Below are 24,522 nucleotides of genomic sequence, written 5' to 3'. Positions count from 1 at the left end.
GTGTTGGATCCCCTTTACCCTTTGTTTTATCTTTGGCTTCAGATTTCGCATTTTATGCTTTTACAAACGTTCTGAATAAAGTATTATATTTCTTATCCTTGGAGTGCCGGGATCCTGTTTACTACTATTGATTTATCAAGTCTAAATAGGGGCGTGTTTTCTGTTTGCACGCAGCTGACTTGCCTGCAATTGTTAGGGCAGAAGACAGCCGTACTAATGCATATCAAGTGTCGTTCCTATACAATTGCGCATGTGCAAAAGTCCGTGAACGAGTTTTAAAACTCTGACCGAGGATTGCTTTGTGATTGGCGGATGATTTTAAAGAGAAGATAGATACGTAACGGTGGGGAGAGTTAGGCGGCCATATTTCGATACGATCAACTCATATATCGTGGAGGATTAGTAGGACAAGGAAATAGGTAACACCAAAGGGATGTGGTGCAGGCGGATGTTTGTTTGGGGTTAAAAAAAATGGGATCATGTTTTGTTGGGTGTTGACTGTCCCTTTAAGTCCCGCTGTCTCATATGCTAAGTGGAAAATGCACCTCAACCAAAAAGATAGGAAGTGGAAGAAGCCTTCTGCCCTCTGCACCTCCCAGAATAGACCACAAACAATGCCGAAGTCTGTCTAAAATCCTTTGTAGCCTGAAGATAGAATTTCAAAGCCTGAACCACATCCAAATTATGAAGTAATCATTGCAAGGCCGCCATCTCGGAAACTCTGCGTGCCGAAGCAATAGTCAGTAGAAAAAGAACTTTCCAAGACAGTAATTTAATGTCCACTGAAAGCATGGGCTCAAACGGAGCCCTCTGCAGAACCTTAAGAACCAAATTTAAACTCCAAGAGGGAGCGGTATGTCTAAACACAGGCCTGATTCTAGATATAGCCTGAACAAAATACTGAATATCAGGAAGCTCAGCGAGCCTATTGTGCAATAGCACAGAAATAGCTGAAAGGGAAACTATTTAGACCTGTGAAATTCAGAAGCCTTTCTATAGCGCATGCGTGGATTTTCTATCACAAATGGGGGGGGGTTTATGGAAAGCGGTTTATTCGTCTCCTCTGTAATATTTGGAAGTCCGCCCCCCCCACTGCAACTACTCCCATTAAGCTGAGTCTCCGTGCATGTATGACAAACAGTCACTCGGCTATCGCCACTGCTTCTTCTGCTGATCCAATGCAGCTTTTCACAGGCTCCCTTCAATGTCATTGTTTAAACATTTGTTGCAGCAGTAAGCATTGGATCAGCAGAAGAAGCAGTGGCGATAGCCGAGTGGCTGTTTGTCATACACGCACGAAGACTCAGCTTAATGGGAGTAGTTGCAGTGGACTTGTGAATATTGCAGAGGAGACAAATAAACAGCTTTCCATAAACCCCCCTCCCCCCCCATTTGTGATAGAAAATCCCATGCATGAGCTATAGAAAGGCTTCTGAATTTTACAGGTCTAAATAGTTTCCCAGTAACGTATGCGGCCAGGTATGTGATGACTCTGGCACGCTTGCACATTAGGGCCAAAATGTGTACAACAGCTGATGTAACGTCACAGGAAGTGTTGTGATTCGCTCTTTTCAAAAGTTCGGCCCCTTAACAGAACACCAGCTTTCTAGCTTAAATGAGAGTATCAATCACTCTCTCAGTAAACCCTCTCTTGACTAAGACTAAGCGTTCAATCTCCACGCAGTCAGCCTCAGAGAATCTAGATTTTGATGAACAAAGGGACCCTGTTCCAGCAGATCTCTGCGACAAGGTAAGCTCCATGGAGGAGATGACGACATTCCCACCAGGTCCGCAAACCACATTCTTCGTGGCCACGACGGAGCAATTAGAATAGTCAAGGCTTGCTCCTGTTTGATGCGGGCCACTACTCGAGGAAGAAGTGGCAATGGAGGAAAAATGTAAACTAGGTTGAATCCCCAGGGAACTGTTAAGGCATCTATCAGCTCTTCCTGGGGATCCCTGGACCTTGACCCATATCTGGATAGCTTGGTATTGAGTCTGGACGCCATGAGATTGATCTGCGGCATCCCCCATCTGTTGCAAATCTCCGCAAACACCTCGGGATGGAGAGACCATTCCCCCGGATGAAAGGATTGTCTGAGAAAAATCCGCTTCCCAGTTGTCCACACCCGGAATGTGGATCGCTGACAGCAAACAGTTGTGGGCTTCCGCCCAATCCAGAATCCGAGATACCTCCCTCATGGCTAGGGAGCTTCTCGTTCCCCCCCTGATGGTTGATGTAAGCCACCAAGGTAATGTTGTCAGATTGAAATCTGATAAACTGGGTAGAACCATGAAGAGGCCAAGCCTTCAGAGCGTTGAAGATCGCTTGAAATTCCAGTATGTTGATCGAAAGAAGAGATTCCTCTCGAGACTACCGACCCTGCACCTTCCTGGCGCCCCAAACAGCTCCCCATTCTGACAGACTTGGGTCCGTAATCACAATCTCCCAGGATGGTCTCAAGAAGGATGTCCCCTGGGACAGGCAATCTGGACAGAGCCACCAAGAGAGCGTTTCTCTCGACGGGTTATCAAGAGAAAACATCTGTTGGGATAGATCTGAGTGATCGCCGTTCCATTGCCTCAGCATGCACAGCTGAAGAGGTCTGAGGTGGAACCTGGCAAATGGAATATCATCTATGCTGGACACCATGAGCCCAATCACCTCCATACACTGGGTCACAGATGGCCTTAAGAAGGTCTGGAGGGCAAGACAATTGGAAGTAATTTTGCAACGTCTCTGGTCTGTAAGGAATATCTTCATGGATACGGAATCCATTATTGTACCCAGGAATTCCACTCTGGTACTGGGAACTCTTTCCTAAGTTTATCTTCCATCCATGAGATTGAAGAAGTAGTAGAAGAGCTCTCGAATGGTCTTTTGCCAGCCAGCAGGACGTAGCCTTGAACAGGATGTCGCCCAAATAAGGCGCTACTGCAATACCTCTGGATCTCGCCACCGCGAGCAGAGCCCCCAGAACCTTTGTAAAGACTCTTGGAGCAGTAGCCAGACCAAAAGGAAGAGCTACAAACTGGAAGTGCTGGTCCAGAAAAGCGAATCTTAAGAACCTGAAGTGATCCTTGTGTATTAGCACATGAAAGTAAGCATCCTTCAAGTCTATCGAAGTCATGAACTGTCCTTCTTGAACTAAGGGCAGAATAGACCTTATAGTCTCCATCTTAAACGATGGCACCGACAGAAACTTGTTTAATCACTTTAGGTCTAGGATCGGGTGAAAAGTACCCTCCTCCTTTGGGACCACAAAAAAGTTTGAGTAGTATCCCAGACCTCTTTCTGCTAGAGGTACTGGCACAATCACTCCTAGGGAGGAGAGATCCCTCATGCACCCTAGAAAAGCTTATTTTTTTCTGGTCTTGAAGACAGGTTTGATGAGAGAAATCTGCCCCTGGGCGGATGGGATTTAAAACATATCCTGTAACCCTGAGCAATGACCTCCCAGCCATGCTTTCACAAAGCGAGATAGTCTGCCCCCAACATGATCCAGCGACGGATCGGAGGGCTGCCCGTTCATAACGATTTTGTCTCGGCAGGCTTCTTCTTATGCTTTGACTTATTCCAAGATTGAGATGGTTTCCAAGTGCCCTTGGACTGATCAGGCTTCACTGCAGGCTGCTGGCGTTGGGATTTATCCAAACGAAAGAGACGAAAATTAGGCCGCTGTCCTTTAGGTTTGTTCTTCTCATGCAGTAAAAAGGCACCCCTGCCCCCAGTGACCCTGGATATGATAGAGTCCAGTCCTGGACCGAAAAGAACCTTCCCCTTAAATGGAAGAAAAAGCAATCTAGATTTTGAAGTCATGTCAGCAGACCAAGACTTCAGCCACAGAGCCCAACGGGCTAAAACAGAAAAACCTGATGTCTTGGCATTCAGGCAAATAATCTGCATGTTTGCATGGCAAATAAAAGAATTAGCTACCCTTAAGGCCTTAATTCTTTCCTGGATTATATTGAGAGAAGTCTCCACCTTGATCATCTCCGACAGAGATTCACACCAATAGGTAGCGGCTCCAGCCACCGCCGCTGCAGGTTGAAATAAAAATCCTGTGTTGAAACATCTTTCTCAAAAGAGTTTCTAGCTTATTATCCATAGGTTGCTTAAATGATTAACTATCCTCAAGCGGTGTAGTGGTGCGCTTAGCCAGCGTGGAGATAGCTCCATCCACCTTAGGGACAGACCCCCACAACTCTAATTAGGAGTCAGGAACCGGAAACAATTTCTTAAAGGAAGAAGGGAAGAAAAAGAGGATCCGAGTTTTTCCCATTCGTTCTTAATAATATTTGCCATCTTAACAGGAACTGGGAAGGTTTGCGGCACAACCCTGTCCTCGTAGACCTTATCAAGCTTAGGAATTGAAGGTTCCTCGGGAAACTTAGGTTCCGGAACCTCTAACGTAGCCAACACTTTCTTTAACAGGAAGCGTAAGTGCTCTATCCTAAATCTAAAGTCTGGTTCCTCCACAGCCGGAGGCTTAGAGACAGCCGATTCCGACCCAGAGAGATCCTCCTCTGAAGTATCAGAGACGTCTTCATCAGAGGATATTCTAGTATCAGATAAATCCAACAAGTTGGTAGATGACCCCTGGGAAGGATAGCAGTATTTAACCTTTCGCTTGCGCTTAGCAGGCTGAGGTAAAGCACTAAAGGCCGCAGACACTGCCGTTTGCAACTGATCAGAAAAGTCTGGTGGTAAGAGGGCCCCTCCCGAAGGAGGATTAGTCGTGCTATGGGGAGCTGCATGTGTAATCGGAGATAATTGCAGGGAACGCACCTCGCGGGATGGAGACCCTTCAGAGGTGGACGGCTCAGTTGTACTAAACATCTTAGTCTTTTTAGACATAACTACTTTATCAAGGCAAGTGGAACATAGTTGAGCAGGCGGGTATACCGTAGCCTCCTCACAATAAAAACAGGTATTAGATCTGGGTAAAGAGGGAGTACCCTCTAACGCATCAGACTCCTCTATAGCTTGCACTTTTAAAATAGACTATAGCAAAGTAAATGGCACCTTTATACCCCCCAATGGCCGGGGCACTCACCACCTCCTATGACCCAGGCCCCACAGTGAAACCGCTTCTTCTCCTGTAAACCGCACGAAAGAGGAAGTTAATGAGGCCACACCCGGTCACATGGAGTGCCATGCAGGACCGCCCCTGCTGCAGAAAGGAAAGCACGCCAAACTGACAGGCTGCGCAGTTATCCAAAACAAAAGAAAAAAACCTGAATGTTTCACATCTGCCAGAGCCTCATCTCACACATGTCGCAGCATAAAACATAATAAAGCAAATCATGTATAAATCCCCCCTGTTCAATAATCCCCTTCCGGAGATATTAACCCTTGATTCCATACAGATAAAGGAGTCACACTGTGACCCTGTCTTCTTACGTTACCATATGAAATGAAATGAAACTATCTTACCGGAATCATCGCCGTGGAACAGACACAAAGCTTCTCAAGTTTGACAGTCTTGTAGCATCGCACCTGACATGGACTTGAGTGATAGAAGCAGGCAGTGAAACTCGTCAACACTGATTACTTAGGATTTAATACGAGTCTGGATCGTTTCGCAGAAAGACTCTCCCTGCATCTCCAGACCCCAAAATTCGTCAATGCTCTCAGTGAGAGGCTGACAAGACTGCTTAACTTCAGTCCCATGCGGAAGAGTACTACCCTCCAAAAGAGACTACTCCAAATCTTCGGACAGGCAAAGAATGACTGGGGATGAGAGGAGTGGGGGGGGGGGGGGGGAGTATTTAAGTCTTTGCTGGGGTGTCTTTGCCTCCTCCTGGTGGCCAGGTTCTGTATTCCCACAAGGAATGAAGCCATGGACTCTCCTGATATTAAGATCAACATTTATATTGCCATGTTGTATTTTATATAATGAAACATTTTATGGTAGATAATTGCATTAGATCAACAAGAGGCCAAAGCAGTATAACCAAAATTACGTTCAACAGTAGCAATGGGATGTCTGAAAACAAGCAAAACAAAAACGGAAAGGATGAGAAAATCTGAGTATTTTAAATGAAGTTCAATATGTTGGGAACTGTTAAGAAAAGGCAGCCAGTTCTTTACTCTTTACACCATATGTAAAATGGTGGAAAATCTTTTAAAAGTTTTAGATATTATTTGCTCTTTAGAATCAATGGCTGCATAACTAAACCATCAGTATAAGCACATTCTTAAAAAGAAAAAATTGGCACTGAGGCAGAAAACCAGGACACTGGATAGGTCACTAATGATTGTGCCCTGCCTGAAGTACCTTATCTAAAATGCAAGTGCATCTTGATCAGGCTAGGACCAGAATAGTTTGTTGACTAGTAATGCTAGATCTAAACAAACATTGACTTAAAGGGATAGTAAACCCAAATATTGTCTTTAATGATTCAGATAGGGCATGCCATTTTAAGCAACTTTCTAATTTACTCCTATTATAATTTTTTCTTCAATCTCTTGGTATATTTATTTGAAAAAGCAGGAATAAATTCTTTGGGGCCAGCTCATTTTAGGTTGAGAACCTGGCTTGTGCTTTCTAATTGGATGGCTAAATGTAGCCACCAATCAGCAAGCACTATCCAGGGTACTGAATCAAAAATAGGCTGTCTCCAAAGCTTTCATTCCTGCTTTTTCAAATAAAGATACCAAGTGAACAAAGAAAAATAGATAATCATTGTTTTAGTGTCAACGTTTTTCTCTGCACGTGCATGTGAAGCATAGCTATATATTCTCAGTGCACCAGCATTTTAAATACTGTAGCTGTTCAGAGCACCAGTGGGGCTTGTATCATGTGCGCAATTAACAAATTGAGTCATTACCAGATGGTACAAGCACCTTACACTCTCTGAACAAGTGCTTTGTTTAAAATGCTGGTGCACGGTGCATACTTAATTACACTTTTGAAAAAGCTATAGCTTTTATTAGAAGCATTTTTGCTAATACATGTATATTACACAAATGCTTCTGTTCAAAACTGAAATACATCCATGTGGATTCCAATTTTGGCTGGAATGTCCCTTTAAAAGGGACATGATATCCAAATATTGAAACTGAATACAATTGAAATTGATACAGGGTAGCAGTAAAAAAGCAGACTAGAAAAAATTACATGGACATCTCTGTAAAAAAGGAAGAAATGTTATCTCAAAATATCCTCAGTAGCCACATTCTATTGTAAAAGGACTTTAAGCAGCCAATAAGGATGCTAGTCCTGGGACTTGCAAGGGAGTGTGCATCTGGCATATGCAGGCAGTGTCATGATATTTTTTAAGGAAGTTTACTATATCTTATTAGTTTTCAGTAAAGTATGACATCAGTACTGATGAAGCTGACTGTTTTAGTCAGAAAGGAACATAAAAAATAAATGGCAATTTAGAATGCCATCTTTTTATATATCAAAGAAAAAAATAATTAACTTGAAGTTTACATTACGAATGTGCACAAGTGATCCTCAGTAAAGCATTGCTCATGGGCTGATAAAATCAACTTATTGATGGGCAGGGCCATCCATACATGAAAACAAAATAATGATTTAAATAAAACATGTGATACATTTTAAAATACAATATTTCAGATACAACAAAAGACTCTTTAAGCAAAACATAACATTTATTTTCATGTTCACATAGCATTTCCCTTAGAGCATTTTTCTCATTTTAAACAATAAACCAATTTGGATTGCAAAAGTGAAAATAAAATAATGTGTAAAATATTTGTATAATAGAAAAAGTTGTCTTGATACATGGGAGAAATGGATTATTTGGGAAGATAGACAATGTAATGAAGACGTAGCTTAAAGGGACATAGTACACTAGATTTTTCTTTGCATAAATGTTTTGTAGATGATCCATTTATATAGCCCTTCTGGGAGTGTTTTTGTAACAATGGAAAATAGAAGAGTCGCCACATAGGCTAATAACGTAGAGAACAAGCCTGCTTGTGCGTCAGGGCCCCCCTCCAGAAAACTACTCAGATAGGAGGTGGCACAACCGGAGTGCCTAACCGAGCAGTACGGGACCAGAGAGTCGCCTGAAAGACTCAGGTGAGACGCCCAGACACCAGCGTCAGAGAGCGCGGAAGGATACAGCAGTCACCGACACAATGTGCTCTCGGAGGGTCCGGGGATTACAGGCTTCCAGCCAACCAAATGGGAGTACAAGTTTATGCAGTTTGCAGCAGTCTGAAACCCCAGGCACTGCCAACTTGTACTCCCATTTGGTTGGTCGGAAGCCTGTGATCCCCGGACCCTCTGAGAGCACGTTGTGTCGGTGACTGCTGTATCCTTCCGCGCTCTCCGACGCTGGTGTCTGGGTGTCTCACCTGAGTCTTTCGGGCGACTCTCTGGTCCTCTACTGAATGGATAGGCACTATGGTTGTGCCGCCTCCTATGTGAGTATTTTTCTGGAGGGGGGCCCTGACACACAAGCAGGCTTGTTCTCTACGTTATTAGCCTATGTGGCGCCTCTTCTATTTTCCATTGCTATAGGACTATCTCCACGGATACGACTAAGAGTGCTGCCGGATCTCGTCCATCACCACCTTTCCTATTACACCAGAGCACCCCTCTTTAGGATCGGAAGATTCCGATTATCGTTTTTGTAACAATGTATTATTTTACTTATTTTTTAAGAACATTGTGCTGATTTTCAGTCCAAGCCCCAGTGTCAGGTGTATACGTGCGTTTACAGACTCCTGCTGACCGTTTATTTTATCTGTCTTTTCATATGCAGGGAGGGGGGAAGAGTGTCTGCTCTTCTTGTTTTCCCAGCCCATTTCACTGGGTGTCCCAGACTAACTCATCAACAGTGCTAAATTTGGAGCTTCTAAGTAAGTTTTTAAAAGGTTTTATACTGGATGTTTAGATCAGTATCTGTGCATATTCTTTATAGTAGTGTCTATTACATGTAGTTATATGAAACTTTGTGTACACTGTCCCTTTAAATATAGACCAGGTTTAACCAGAATTGGAGGAGCTATCTTTTCCCCCTTTGCTAAATTTCCCCCCCCCCCCCCACCAACTCTTTTTTTTTTTGTGTGAACTCGCAGGTGTCACTTTTATTCACTCACTCTTCTTGTGTTGTTCTATGTTTGTCTCTTTTTCCCTCTCAACTTTTTCCCATTTAAAGTTTTCTCATTAAACCATGAGTACTGGAAAAAAAATTTTTGTTTAAACAAGAGCTTAAAAAATTATTTTAGAAAGATGATTTAGAAAGAGCATGCAATGTTAAACAACTTTCCAAGAATTTACTTCTATTATCTAATTTGCTTCATAATCTTGATATCCTTTGTTTAAAAACATATCTAAATATGCTCAGTAGCTGTTGATTGGTTGCTGCACATAGATGCCTTGTGTTATTGGCTCACCCATGTGCGTTGCTATTTCTTCAAAAAGGAAATTTATGCTTACCTGATAAATTTAATTCTTTTACGATATGACGAGTCCACGGATTTCATCCTTACTTGTGGGATATCGCCTCCTGGTCAGCAGGAGGCGGCAAAGAGCACCACAGCATAGCTGTATATATAGCTCCTCCCTTCCCTCCCACTCCAGTCATTCGACCGAAGTTAGGAAGAGAAAGGAAAAGCCAAAGTGCAGAGGTGACTGACGTTTAATAAAAGAAAAAATCTGTCTTAAAAATTGACAGGGCGGGCCGTGGACTCGTCATATCGTAAAAGAAATAAATTTATCAGGTAAGCATAAATTTCCTTTTCTTTTACAAGATATGACGAGTCCACGGATTTCATCCTTACTTGTGGGATACAATAACAAAGCTATAGGACACTGATGAAAGGGAGGGACAAGACAGGAACCTAAACGGAAGGCACAACTGCTTGAAGAACCTTTCTCCCAAAAACAGCCTCAGACGAGGCAAAAGTATAAAATTTGGAAAAAGTGTGAAGAGACAACCAAGTTGCAGCCTTGCAAATCTGTTCAACAGAAGCATAATTTTTAAATGCCCATTAGGAAGCCACAGCCCTAGTGGAATGAGCCGTAATTCTTTCAGGGGGCTGCTGTCTAGCAGTCTCATATGCCAAACGGATTATACTTTTCAGCCAGAGAGAAAGCGAGGTAGCCGTAGCTTTCGGAACCCTACATTTCCCAGAAAAGACAAAAAATAATGAAGATGATTGAAGAAATTCTTTCGTCGCCTGCAAGTAAAACTTCAGAGCACGGACCACGTCTAAGTTATGTAACAAACGTTCCTTCTTAGAAGAAGGATTAGGACACAATGATGGAACAATAATTTCCTGATTAATATTCTTGTTGGAAACAACCTTAGGAAGAAAACCAGGTTTGGTACGCAAGACAAGCTTATCGGAATGAAAAATAAGGTAAGGGGATTCACATTGTAATGCTGAAAGCTCAAACTCTGCGAGCAGAAGAAATAGCAATCAAAAACAAAACCTTCCAGGATAACAACTTAATATCTATGGAATGCATAGGTTCAAACGGAACCCTTTGAAGCACTTTAACAACTAAGTTCAAACTCCAAGGAGGAGCAATAGGTCCAAACACATGCCGGATCCTAGTCAGAGTGTGACAAAAAGATTGAACATCCGGAATATCTGCCAGACGTTTGTGTAGCAAAATAGATAAAGCAGAAATCTGTCCCTTCAAGGAACTTGCTGATAACCCTTTCTCCAATACTTCTTGGAGAAAAGATAAAATCCTAGGAATCCTAATCTTACTCCATAAGTAGCCCTTGGATTCACACCAATAAAGATATGAACGCCATATCTTATGGTAAATCTTTCTAGTAACAGGCTTACGTGCCTGGATCAAGGTATCAATGACCAAATCAGAGAACCCTCGCTTAGATAAAATCAAGCGTTCAATCTCCAAGCAGTCAGCTGCAGAGAAACTAGATTCGGATGATGGAAGGGTCCCTGAATGAGAAGGTCCTGCCTCAATGGAAGCTTCCGCGGTGGCAGAGAGAACATGTCCACCAGATCGGCATACCAAGCCCTGCGAGGCCATGCAGGAGTGATGAGAATCACCGAAGCCCTCTCGGAGAGCAAATGGTGGAAACACATAAGCTAGGTTGAACGACCAAGGCATCTATCAGTTCGGCCTGAGGATCCCTGGACCTGGATCCGTATCACGGGAGCTTGGCATTCTGACGAGATGCCATAAGATCCAGCTCCGGTCTGCCCCACCTGAGAATCAGGGTGGCAAAGACCTCCGGATAGAGTTCCCATTCCCCCGGATGAAACGTCTGTCTGCTCAAAAAATCCGCTTCCCAGTTGTCCACTCTTGGGATGTAGATAGCTGACAGATAACAAGAGTGAGCCTCCGCCCACCGAATAATCTTGGATACTTCTGTCATCGCTAAGGAACTCCTTGTTCCTCCCTGATGATTGATGTAAGTCACAGTCGTGATGTTGTCCAACTAAAATCAGATGAATTTTGCCGAAGCCAACTGAGGCCAAGCCTGAAGCGCATTGAATATTGCTCTCAACTCCAGAATATTGATCGGAAATAGAGACTCTGACCGAGTCCACACACCCTGAGCCTTAAGGGAATTCCAGACTGTGCCCCATCTTAATAGACTGGAGTCCGTTGTCACTATCACCCATGAGGGTCTGCGGAAGCACGTCCCTTGGGACAGATGATCCGGTGACAACCACCAAAGAAGAGAGTCCCTTGTCTCCTTATCCAGATCTATTTGAGGAGACAAATTTGCATAATCTCCATTCCACTGTCTGAACATGCTCAGTTGTAGAGGTCTGAGATGAAAACGAGCAAACAGAATGATGTCCATTGCCGCCACCATCAATCCAATTACCTCCATGCACTGAGCCACTGATGGCCGAGGATTGGACTGAAGGGATCGGCACGTGTTCAGAATCTTTAACTTTCTGACCTCAGTCAAGAAGATTTTCATGGATATAGAATCTATTAGAGTTCCCAGGAAAGGAACCCTTGTCTGTGGAATTAGTGAACTCTTTTCTAGGTTCACCTTCCACCCGTGAGTCCTTAGAAAGGAAAGAACAATGTCGGTATGAGACTTTGTCAGTTAATAAGACAACGCCTGGATCAAAATATTGTCCAGATAAGGCGCCACTGCAATGCCCCGCGGCCTGAGAACCTTCATGAAGATCCTTGGTGCCGTGGAAAACCCGAAAGGAAGGGCCACAAACTGAAAATGTTTGTCCAGAAAGGCAAACCTCAGGAACTGGTGATGATCTCTGTGGATAGGAATATGAAGATATGCATCCTTTAAGTCCATGGTAGTCATATATTGACCCTCCTGGATCAATGGAAGAATTGTCCAAATAGTCTCCATCTTGAAGGATGGAACTCTGAGAAACTGGTTTAGACTCTTGAGATCTAAAATGGGTCGGAACATTCCCTCTTTTTTGGGAACCACAAAAAGGTTGGAGTAAAATCCCTGCCTTTGTTCCTGTATTGGAACGGGACAATTTACTCCCATAATAGAGTCTTTTACACAACGTAAGAACACCTCTCTTTTTATCTGGTCTACAGACAATCGTGAAAGAAGAAACCTTCCCCTTGGGAAGGAATTTTTGAACTCCAACTGATACCCTTGAGACACGATTTCTAGTGTCCAGGGATCCTGAACGTCTCTTATCCAAGCCTGGACAAAGAGAGAAAGTCTGCCCCCTACTAGATCCGGTCCCGAGCCACCCCTTCATGCTGTCTTGGGAGCAGCAGCGGGCTTCTTGGGTTGTTTACCCTTGTTCCAAGCCTGGTTGGTTCTCCAGGTGGACTTGGCTTGAGGCTAATAAGATTCCTGTTTAGCGGAAGAGGAAGTGGGGGGGATTCCTTTGAAATTACGAAAGAAACGAAAATTATTCTGTCATCCCTTCTGCTTAGATGTCTTATCTTGAGGGAGTAGGTGACCCTTACCTCCCGTAATGTCAGAAATAATCTCTTTCAAATCAGGCCCGAATAGGGTCTTTCCCTTGAAAGGGATAGCTAATAGCTTAGACTTTGAGGACACGTCCGCAGACCAAGATTTTAGCCATAAAGCTCTACGAGCCAAGATGGAAAATCCTGAATTCTTAGCCGCCAACTTGAAAAGAATTAGCCAGTTTAAGGGCCTTAATTCTGTCCTGAATCTCTTCCAAAGAGGTCTCAGTCCTGAGAGACTCCTGTAGGGCGTCAAACCAAAAGGCAGCTGCAGTCGTTACTATTACAATGCAGGCCGTTGGTTGCAATAGAAACCCTTGATGAACATATAATTTCTTGAGAAGACCCTCCAACTTCTTATCCATGAGATCTTTGAAAGCACAACTGTCCTCAATAGGGATAGTTGTACGTTTAGCCAAGGTAGAGATAGCTCCCTCCACCTTACGGACCGTCTGCCAAGAGTCTCGAACGGTGTCAGCTATAGGGTACATCTTTTTAAAAATAGGAGAAGGGGAGAACGGTATACCCGGTCTATCCCATTCCCTGGCAATAATTTCCGAAATTCTCTTAGGAACCGGAAAAACGTCAGAATAAGAAGGGACTTCCAGATATCTATCCATCTTACTCAATTTTTCTGGTGGGACTACAATAGAATCACAGTCGTCCAGAGTTACCAGTACCTCTCGTAATAACATACGGAGGTGTTCGAGCTTAAATCTGAAGGACATTAGGTCCAAATCTGTCTGAGGTAAAGCACTTCCTGAATCAGACGGCTCCCACTCAGACAAGGCCTCCACACCCCCCACTTCAGAACCCTGGGAGGGTACATCGGAGATTGTCATCAAAACATCAGAAGTCAGAGGGACCATATGGACCTCTTTCCTACTACGCTTGCCCTGCAGCACTGGCAACTTAGATAAAACTTCTGTAAGAGTAGATGACATAACTGCAGCCATATCCTGCAGAGTAAATGAGGTAGACGCCGTCGAAGAACACAGCGTCGCCTGAGCAGGCGTTAAAGGCTGTGACGCTTGGGAAGAAAGTTGCGACCTACCCTGAAGCTCATCAGGTTAAGAGCCCTCCTTAGACATATTTTTATTAAAGAAAATCTGCTCTTTACACTGTAAGGCCCTCTCTGTACATGAGGGGCAAAGCGTAACAGGAGGTTCCACAATGGCATCTAAACACATAAGACAGGTACTTTGTTCTAGATCATCCATGATAACAGAAGTACAAGAAAAAACTGCTAGCTTGATCGAGTGGCACAATATATATATATATATATATATATATATATATATATATATATATATATGCTTAAAGAAAAAAGATGTGCACTATTTCTTTAACATAACTGCTTACTTGAAATCACCTGAACATAAAATATTAGCAAGTAATGTTCCTTAGCAAGTGATGTTCCTTGCCACTGTCATCTCAGAAAAAAATCAGTAAACTAATCAGACGCCTACCTGCCTCCACTGACCGAGATTGTCTTTCCTTAACCAACGCGTCTAAGACCGCCTGTGCAAGAGCAGAACAAGCGTACTTAGGAGCCGTAATGGCAGCCGGAACACGATCCCCCGGATGTCTTTCTCAGTAACACTAGCGCTAATACCAATCCCCGCCCTTCGTGGGCGTCAGAACCCGGGAAAAACAAACAAAATGCCCATACAGGCCAAAACCCTGGAGTCTATTAGTGTCAGCTCTGGAACTCTCCCAGCGTCAGCCTTTCTCTTAGTGAACTCTTTTCTTCCAGCACATTAAAGGAGAATTGCCAGAGTATAAAACACATGATAATATAACATCCCAGCGCTTCTAGGTTACATTAGTCATGCTAGAGTGCCTGGATAATATAAGCTCTATGACGGTTCCCATTCTTTTCTTATACTAATGAGGACTGGCATAATAGCGACAGGAAGCCTTGCCCCTGACAGAAAAGTAAAAGCACAGTCAGTTCTGAGCTATGTAACTCCTTTCTTAATTTTTTTTCAGTGCAAAGCCCCAGAAAAAAAGACTGCACTTACCTTCATGCTGAGGAACAGCATGAGAAAATTCACAGTATCAAGAGGTCCACTCTTCCTCCTGAGGTCCTCTGAAGATAGAAGGGCCTTAGTTAAAGCATCTCTAAGACCAACACAGAATAGCAGCATGAGTATGGGAGGCACAGAGGAGCTAACTGGGGCTAACTGGAGCTAACCCCCCCCCCCAGTTCCCATAGCCATAAGGTTATAAATCCAGAGGCTGCTCTGTAGTAAAATAGTACACTTTGGAACCATTTAAAAATAAAAAAAACTCTTGATTGATGAATCTAAACTAACACCTCACTTTACCTCTTCCTATCACTAACACAGGCAAAGAGAATGACTGGGGTGGGAGGGAAGGGAGGAGCTATATATACAGCTCTGCTGTGGTGCTCTTTGCCTCCTCCTGCTAACCAGGAGGCGATATCCCACAAGGATGAAATCCGTTGACTCGTCATATCTTGTAAAAGAAAAAGGATATATAAAGAATGATGCAAATTAGACAATAGAAGTAAATTGGAATGTTGTTAAAAAATTGTATTCTCTGTCTGAATCCTGAAACAAAAATTTTAATTTTCATATCCCTTTAAAGTAATTTAATGGGACATATACACCAATTTTCATATAACTGCATGTGGTAGACACTACTATAAAGAAAATGCACATATACTGAAATAAAAATCCAGTATAAAACCTTTTAAAAACTTACTTAGAAGCTCCCAGTTTAGTACTGTTGGTGAGGTTAGGCTGGGACACCCAGTGGAAGGTGCTGGGAAAACAGGAACAGCAGACAGATTATACAAACAATAGCAACTACAATCTGTAGAAATCAGTATACATCTAAAACTTTGAGGCTTGGTTAATAGTCTGAAAATCAGCACAATGTTATTAAAAAAATAAGCAAAACTCCCAGATGGATAATCTACAAAACATTTATGCAAAGAAAAATCTAGTGCACAATGTCCCTTTAACATCTTAAAGGAACACAAAACCCATTATTTTTTTTCTTTAATGATTCAGATAGAGCATGCAATTTTAATCAACATTCTATTTGTTTTCGTTCTCTTCCTATCTTTATTTGAAAAAGAAGGACTGTAAGCATAGGAGCCGGCCCATTTTTTGTTCAGCACCTGGGTAGTGCTTTCTGAACCAATAATGGACTGGCTCCTATGCTTACAGTCCTACTTTTCAAATAAAGATAGCAAGAGAACAAATAAATAATTATAATACAAGTAAATTAGAAAGTTGTTTAAAATTGCATGCACTATTTGAATCATGAAAGAAAAAATTTGGGTTTTGTGTCACTTTAAAGAGACACTAAACCCAAACATTTTTTTTCATGATTCAGGAAGAGAATACAATTTTAAATAACATTCCAATTTACTTCTATTATCTAATTTGCTTCATTCTTAAGATAATTTTTTTTAAGAAATAGCAATGCACATGGGTGAGCCAATCACACAAGGTATCTATGTGCATCTACCAATCAGCAACTACTGAGCAAAGAATATCAAGAGAATGAAGCAAATTAGATAATAGAAGTAAATTAGAAAGTTGTTTACAATTGCATGCTCTTTCTAAATCACAAAAGAAAAACATTGGGTTTCATGTCCCTTTAAGTTGGTTTTGAAATTGTTCTTCATCTTCTTACAGATAAGATATTTCTTTATTATAACACAACAAATGTTTATTGGTTATCACATGCTGTTTTAGAAACATTGACATTCATTGTTCTTATTTCCAGTACAACTGATTGGTTGTAAAAGTAATAAAACCTAATAAAAAATATAAAAAAAAAAATTTAAATGAACGTATAACAATACCTCCCAAGGTTGAGACAGGCATCTTCTTCTTTTAAGTAAACTTTATTAAAAAATGACAGAAGCGTGGAACGAACAGAAAATTGCAGGTCCCTTTGCTGGTACATCATAAACACGGCTTGTATTAGTTTCTCTGTAGCCACTGGAACACAATAGCATAGAATACCGTTATTTCATAATAGGAACAAAATCACAGTACATATTTTATCACAGTGATGTTAATAAAAACTGTTGTATGAAATAGCTCATAAGAGAAATTAAATACCTCTTGCTTTTGTGTAAAAATGTCCTTTGTCCCATGCTCACTACAGAGGCCAAAAAGTATATTCTGTAACCTAGGTTTTCAAATTGCTGCAAATTGCGTAAACCAGCTATTTGATTTGCAGCATATTCAGGCTTCAACCTCTCTATGAAGCATGGGACAAAGCACAAGAGCCCCAAGGCAGAACAGGCTGTGATCTGAGATGTCGTCTGCAGAAAGAGTGGGACACAAGAGGGAACTGTTAGAACTTTCCCTTTGCTCCACAACAGGCTGTTCTCTTTAAACAGTGCATTGTGTACATTTTCCGTAACACAGTGCAGCCACAGCGAAGCACTGTTTGAAGAGAACGGTCAAATACGGGGTAGCACTGCAAAGCAGTGCTTTGCAGACACATTTTGACTAAACAAAATGTCATTGCAGAAAGTGGGAAAAAAAGTTCTGCCTCTGGGCACAAGAGATGCTTAAAGAGATAGAAAACACTTTGAGACTGTAACATAACAGTTTTAATTATGTGTAGTTAAAAAAAACTTTTTTAACTGTTATTGTTTTTGTCCCCATATATATTTATATATAATAATCAATTATAAGAACTGACTTGACAAGGTAAACTCTGCCACATATCTGCTAATTGGCTTCAGCAGTTTGCCTTTTGAAATCCAGTGGCAGCAAACACAGTGTTAATGCATTCAAAACATTTTCAAACTCACCCAGTATGTTAGTTTATTGCTAGAGTACAGAAACAAATCTTGTAATTACTGGGTGTCTACTGTCCCTTTAATGTATATAAGTCGTTTTACAGTAAAAAGATTTGCTCTTTGTAAACGGAATGTAATTTATAACTATTGTTAACATTATCAAAGTGTAGAAGCTATTGTAATTAAAATGATTTCTTTAAATATAGATCAATTTGATATATACCAATTGTTAATGGTATTTTAAAAGGGACAGTAAAGCTTAAAGTATTGAATACTCCCTGAAAAGTAAAAAAAGTGAGTCAAGACGGTCACAAAGCATGAAAAATAAGGAAATAATGACTTATGTGGAGGATGTCAAATACAGAGTAAATTTGCAGGCTTCTGGCTTTCCAGAACAGCATGATACCAATTTGGAACTATGAATAGGAACAGCCATCTGTGTCACAATCTCTTACTAAAAACAGCATAGTCCACAGTCTTATAACGGGCTGCTCACAAAGAAAAGGCAACTGGTTCCTCCTCGGCCCCCTACCTGCCTGTAACCAGTAATAGGTAAAGATATCTCTGGCTTCCTAGGAGTTTCTCTATAAAATATGTCTAATTTTTAGACCCTGAATTTACATTATAAGCCTGAGGTCACAGACACAAACAGCTGAGTCAACGTCTGATGGTTGAGAAATGATTAGATTTAAAAGGAGGTTTTTGTGGATGAATAAAGACAGTCCTTACGCTCTCAGCTGAAGATATATATAGATAGATAGGGTTCACAGACTTATGTAATCACCATAGACATATACAAAACACGGAAAGGGACTGTACTCTCAAACTGGACTGAGTACACATCCGATGACCCTGCAACATGCTCAGCCCTTGCACCCAGACTTGTCTGGGGTTAAATGCCTGGGGTGTGTATCCAGTCCAGATTAAGAGAGCAGTCCCCTTCTGTGTTTTGTATATGTCTAGGGTGATTACATAAGTCTGTGAACCCTTGACTTGTTCTTAGTTTGTTTGGTTTAGAGCTTGCATTTGCATGGCTGTATTAGAGACCCAGGTTTTGGGAGAGACCTTGACGTGGTACCTGGGTTTGTCCCATATATACAGTGTGTGTATATATATATATATATATATATATATATATATATATATATATATATATATATATATATATATATATATATATATATATATATATATATATATATAAATTTCCAGTGGTCCAGGCCGACTTAGAAATCGCAGCAAATAACTTAGAAATTAGTGCAACTCACTCACCCTGACCACCTACTCTTGAATAGTAAATAGCCCAAGGAGGGTACAGATAAGTGCTACATATTATTGATTTTACTCACTAGAAACTTGGTTGAGAAGGGAAGTGTCTACTATTGGTAACCTTAAAGCAGTTTTGCTACACTACCTCATTCATGAACAGTATTACACTATACCTCTTGGTAGATTTCTCAACAAGTGGAGGTTTTAATTAGACTTTCTTGACCTAGCAACAAAATGACAAATTCTGACTTTACTATCCATGCAACTCGTTTACTGTGAAATATATATCATTGTCTATCATTACTCTTGCCACTCTAAATGAAATAAAAAAGCAAAAAAAAAAGCAATATGATTTTAAACAAACTTGCTGAAATGTAGTGGTGGGACAGATAAAAATTAGAGAACAAAATAATTGTAATAGGCAGATACAATTTTAATGGATGTTTTAGTGCAAAAATGACATGCTGTAATTATTTTTTTTTTAAAAAAGTTCATGCTCTAAACTACTGACGTTCCAACTCTAAATCCCCACAAATTAAACAAATAGTCTAAATACTGCGCAGGAGCCAAAGAGAACTGCTGGTCCAGCGTATGAACAGTTAATAAGCAGCAGTCGCACACCACCACCAGTCACTGACTGTGCTCAGCCTTGGCAGCTGAGTGGGACTTTAACGAGGTATTTAACCCCTTTGTAAGGGTTAAACACGCAGAGTTGGCGCATCAATAGCGCAAAAATTACATGCTCACGTTAGAGCACTAGAATGGGATATGCAACTTATTAATTTTTCATGCATGATTCAGATAGAGCACACCATTTTAAATACTTTTCTAATTTACTTCTATTATCACATTTTCTTTGCTCTCTTGGCATCTTTAGTTAAAAAGCAGGGACACAAGCTCAGGAGCGTGTACGTGTCTGGAGCATTATATGGCCACAGTTTTCCAAGAATGTTATCCATATGCAAGAGCACTAGATGGCAGCCCTATTTCCTGCCATTTATTGCTCCAGAAACCTACAGAGGTATCTCTTCAACAAAATAGATCATGAGAACAAAGCCCATTTGATAACAGAAGTAAATTTGAAAACTCTTTGAATTGTCTGCATCGCAAAATAAATATTTTGGGTTTCATATCATGCTGGGGTCCAAGAAAAGCAGTTTTGTTTAATGGTATTATAAAGCCCTAAATACATTTCATGCACTGCCCTCTAATTATGGGCACCCGCATTGCAGGTATCCGAAGGAGAGTTGCTGCACATGTGCAAATACAAAGAACTAGACGGCCCCTGCGACTAGAGGGAGGCGAGGAATAAAGTCAATACAAGAAAATGTATTTAGTGTTTAATGTACATTTAAAATGAACTTAATTTGCTGAGCAGATAAAATGAATAGATACACTATAACTTACTTTTTAATATAGCACTCCAGCCGCCCACTTCAAATTTTTTTTATTTGTTTTTAGTGAGTTAACGGTCTGAACTGTTCTCCAATCAGTGATCTAGCCATACGGCACTCATCTTTCTTTTCTGATTGGAGAACAGTTCAAACGGTTAGCTCACAAAAAATAAAAATGCATTTGAAGTGGGTGGCCCGGAGCGTGGGGTATTAGAATTATATTCTAATAGAATTGATGAATTAAAGTCCATCTTAAATATTGTTTCCATTCCGGATCGGATTATACAAATTGGAAACCATCACTTAAAGACTATAAATCTAATACCCTGTTATGCCTGACATTTGTTCGATAAAACACTGTTCAGCTTTGTTTTTTCAAAATGATTTGAGTAATCGCTTAGTCCAAGCACAGGAGACTGAAAACTGAAAATAATAATAAAAAAAAATATATCAGACTTCAGTGATGAAAAATAAAGAAAAATAATCAGCCATTGCTTTCCGACCTATCACTCAAAATAGGGTCAGGATGTTCTCTCGTCTATTCATCATCAGATGTTTTTTTATCTCTGTTGTTTTCTCTGGTCACATCTGTTTTGATTTTCAACATATGCATTCTAATGAGTCAAACACAACAGGAAATGACTAGCTATATTATTCTAATATGTTAATATCTCATAAAATATGCTCATTTCACACCTCTAGGTTACCACATTAATTCAGACACATAGTACATTTTATTTAATTGAAATTCTGCCATGAAACTTTATTTTGTTAAAAGTTAAGTTCATTAGTTTTTCTTTTTTTTTCTCCCTTGAAAGGATTTCACTTTCTCATTAACAAATCTGATTGAAAATGCTGGCAAAATGTCCTGTGGTCATGAGTGCACACTGAATGGGATGAAAAAATAAATATATATAAAAAAAGATTAACGTGATGGTAAGCATCCGGTAGCGTGACCAGCACAAACTACATCTGTATAAAATTTCTAGTCGGTATGCTATTAAATTTTTAATCAAAATGTCTTACTTTGTTTTAATTTGCAGCTGTTGCGCTTATTTACTCTGCCCCCTTATTAGATTTACAATGCACAGCAGTGACGTGTATTGGAGTCCCATCCGCTCTACATGTCAGATGACATGCATGCTACCGATACAGATGACAAAACTGCATGTGCAAAGCATACCCTGATGTCAGCCAAGTAAACATTGCATAGCATAAGCGTATACATGGAACATTTAAAACAACGGCTTTCACTGAAATCAGCAAGCCATACGGCTAACATTTCTATTGGATGCGAAAGTCTAATGACTCCACCCCCAAAAAAACATAATTTATGTAAAAACGTACCTGATAAATTCATTTCTTTCATATTGGCAAGAGTCCATGAGCTAGTGACGTATGGGATATACATTCCTACCAGGAGGGGCAAAGTTTCCCAAACCTCAAAATGCCTATAAATATACCCCTCACCACACCCACAATTCAGTTTAACGAATAGCCAAGAAGTGGGGTGATAAGAAAGGAGCGAAAGCATCAAACAAGGAATTGGAATAATTGTGCTTTATACAAAAAAATCATAACCACCACAAAAAGGGTGGGCCTCATGGACTCTTGCCAATATGAAAGAAATGAATTTATCAGGTAAGTTCTTACATAAATTAGGTTTTCTTTCATGTAATTGGCAAGAGTCCATGAGCTAGTGACGTATGGGATAGCAGATACCCAAGATGTGGAACTTCCACGCAAGAGTCACTAGAGAGGGAGGGATAAAATAAAAGACAGCCAATCCCCCTGAAAAAATAATCCACAATCCAAATCAAAAAGTTTTAATCACATAATGAAAAAAAATGAAATTAAAAGCAGAAGAATCAAACTGAAACAGCTGCCTGAAGTACTTTTCTACCAAAAACTGCTTCAGAAGAAGAAAAAACATCAAAATGGTAGAATTTAGTAAAAGTATGCAAATAAGACCAAGTTGCTGCTTTGCAAATCTGATCAACAGAAGCTTCATTCTTAAAAGCCCAGGAAGTAGAAACTGACCTAGTAGAATGAGCCATAATCCTTTGAGGCGGGGATTTACCTGACTCCACATAAGCATGATGAATCAAAGACTTTAACCAAGACGCCAAAGAAATGGCAGAAGCCTTCTGACCTTTCCTAGAACCAGAAAACATAACAAATAGACTAGAAGTTTACCTGAAATCTTTAGTAGCTTCAACATATTTCAAAGCTCTTACTACATCCAAAGAATGTAAAGATCTCTCCAGAGAATTCTTAGGATTAGGACACAAAGAAGGGACAACAATTTCTCTACTAATGTTGTTAGAATTCACAATTTTAGGTAAAAAATTAAATGAAGTCCGCAACACTGCCTTATCCTGATAAGATGAGATTCACAAGAAAGAGCAGATAACTCAGAAACTCTTCTAGCAGAATAGATGGCCAAAAGGAATAAAACTTTCCAAGAAAGAAATTTAATATCCAGAGAATGCATAGGTTCAAACGGAGAAGCCTGTAAAGCCCTCAGAACCAAATTAAGACTCCAAGGATGAGAAATTGACTGAATGACAGGCTTAATACGAACCAAAGCCTGTACAAAACAATGAATATCAGGATGATTAGCAATCTTTCTGTGAAAAAGTACAGAAAGAGCAGATATTTGTACTTTCAAGGAACTTGAGACAAACCTTTTTCCAAACCATCCTGAAGAAACTGTAAAATTCTAGGAATTCTAAAAGAATGCCAAGAGAATGTATGAGAAGAACACCAAGAAATGTAAGTCTTCCAAACTCGGTAATAAATCTTTCTAGACACAGATTTACGAGCCTGTAACATAGTATTAATCACTGAATCAGAGAAACCTCTATGACTAAGTATTAAGCGTTCAATCTCCATACCTTCAAATTTAATGATTTGAGATACTGATGGAAAAATGGGCCTTGAGATAGGTCTGCCCTTAACGGAAGTGTCCAAGGTTGGAAACTGGCCATCCGAACGAGATCCGCATACCAAAACCTGTGTGGCCATGCTGGAGCCACCAGCAGTACAAACGAACGCTCCATTAGGATTTTGGAAATCACTTTTGGAAGAAGAACTAGAGGCGGAAAGATATAAGCAGGTTGATAATTCCAAGGAAGTGACAACCCGTCCACCGCTTCCGCCTGAGGATCCCTGGATCTGGACAGATACCTGGGAAGTTTCTTGTTTAGATGAGAAGCCATCAGATCTATTTCTGGAAGTCCCCAGATTTGAACAATCTGAAGAAATACCTCTGGGTGAAGAGACCATTCGCCCGGATGTAACGTCTGGCGACTGAGATAATCCGCTTCCCAATAGTCTATACCTGGGATGTGAACTGCAGAAATTAGACAGGAGCTGGATTCCGCCCATACAAGTATCCGAGATACTTCTTTCATAGCCTGAGGACCGTGAGTCCCACCTTGATGATTGACATACGCCACAGTTGTGAAATTGTCTGTCTGAAAACAAATAAACGATTCTCTCTTCAGAAGAGGCCAGAACTGAAGAGCTCTACAAATCGCACAGAGTTCCAAAATGTTGATTGGTAATCTCGCCTCCTGAGATTCCCAAACCCCCTGCGCTGTCAGAGATCCCCATACAACTCCCCAACCTGAAAGACTCGCATCTGTAGAGATCACAGTCCAGGTTGGACGGAAAAAAAGAGGCCCCTTGAATTAAACGATGGTGATCCAACCACCAAGTCAGAGAAGATCGAACATTGGGATTTAAGGATATTAATTGTGATATCTTTGTATAATCCCAGCACCATTGGTCCCAGCATACAAAGCTGGAGAGGTCTCATGTGAAAACGAGCAAAAGGGATCGCGTCCGATGCAGCAGTCATGAGACCTAGACTTTCCATGCACAAAGCTACCGAAGGGAATGATTGAGACTGAAGGTTTCTACAAGCTGAAACCAATTTCAGACGTCTCTTTTCTGTCAGAGACAAAGTCATGGACAATGAATCTATTTGGAAACCCAAAAAAGGTTACCCTTGTCTGAGGAATCAAGGAACTCTTTGGTAAATTGATCCTCCAACCATGTCTTTGAAGAAACAACACAAGTTGATTCGTATGAGATTCTGCAGAATGTAAAGACTGAGCAAGTAAGAAAATATCGTCCAAATAAGGAAATACCGCAATACCCTGTT

At 40.8% G+C, this 24,522-nt stretch overlaps 1 protein-coding gene across 1 annotated transcript in view; it reads right to left on the bottom strand.

Annotated features, from left to right (window-relative positions):
• TEX10 (testis expressed 10) overlaps positions 1–24,522 on the bottom strand; it is a 266,721-nt gene that overhangs the window by 171,508 nt on the left and 70,691 nt on the right. Inside the window, exon 6 of the mRNA XM_053714474.1 lies at positions 16,735–16,873. Coding sequence (XP_053570449.1) covers positions 16,735–16,873 — 139 coding nt within the window. The remainder of the gene's footprint in view (positions 1–16,734; positions 16,874–24,522) is intronic.

Source organism: Bombina bombina, chromosome 5, assembly GCF_027579735.1.
Source record: "Bombina bombina isolate aBomBom1 chromosome 5, aBomBom1.pri, whole genome shotgun sequence".
Lineage (NCBI taxonomy): Eukaryota > Metazoa > Chordata > Amphibia > Anura > Bombinatoridae > Bombina > Bombina bombina.
The sequence above is the reverse complement of the archived record's forward strand: the minus strand, read 5'-3'. Positions and strand labels throughout refer to the sequence as shown.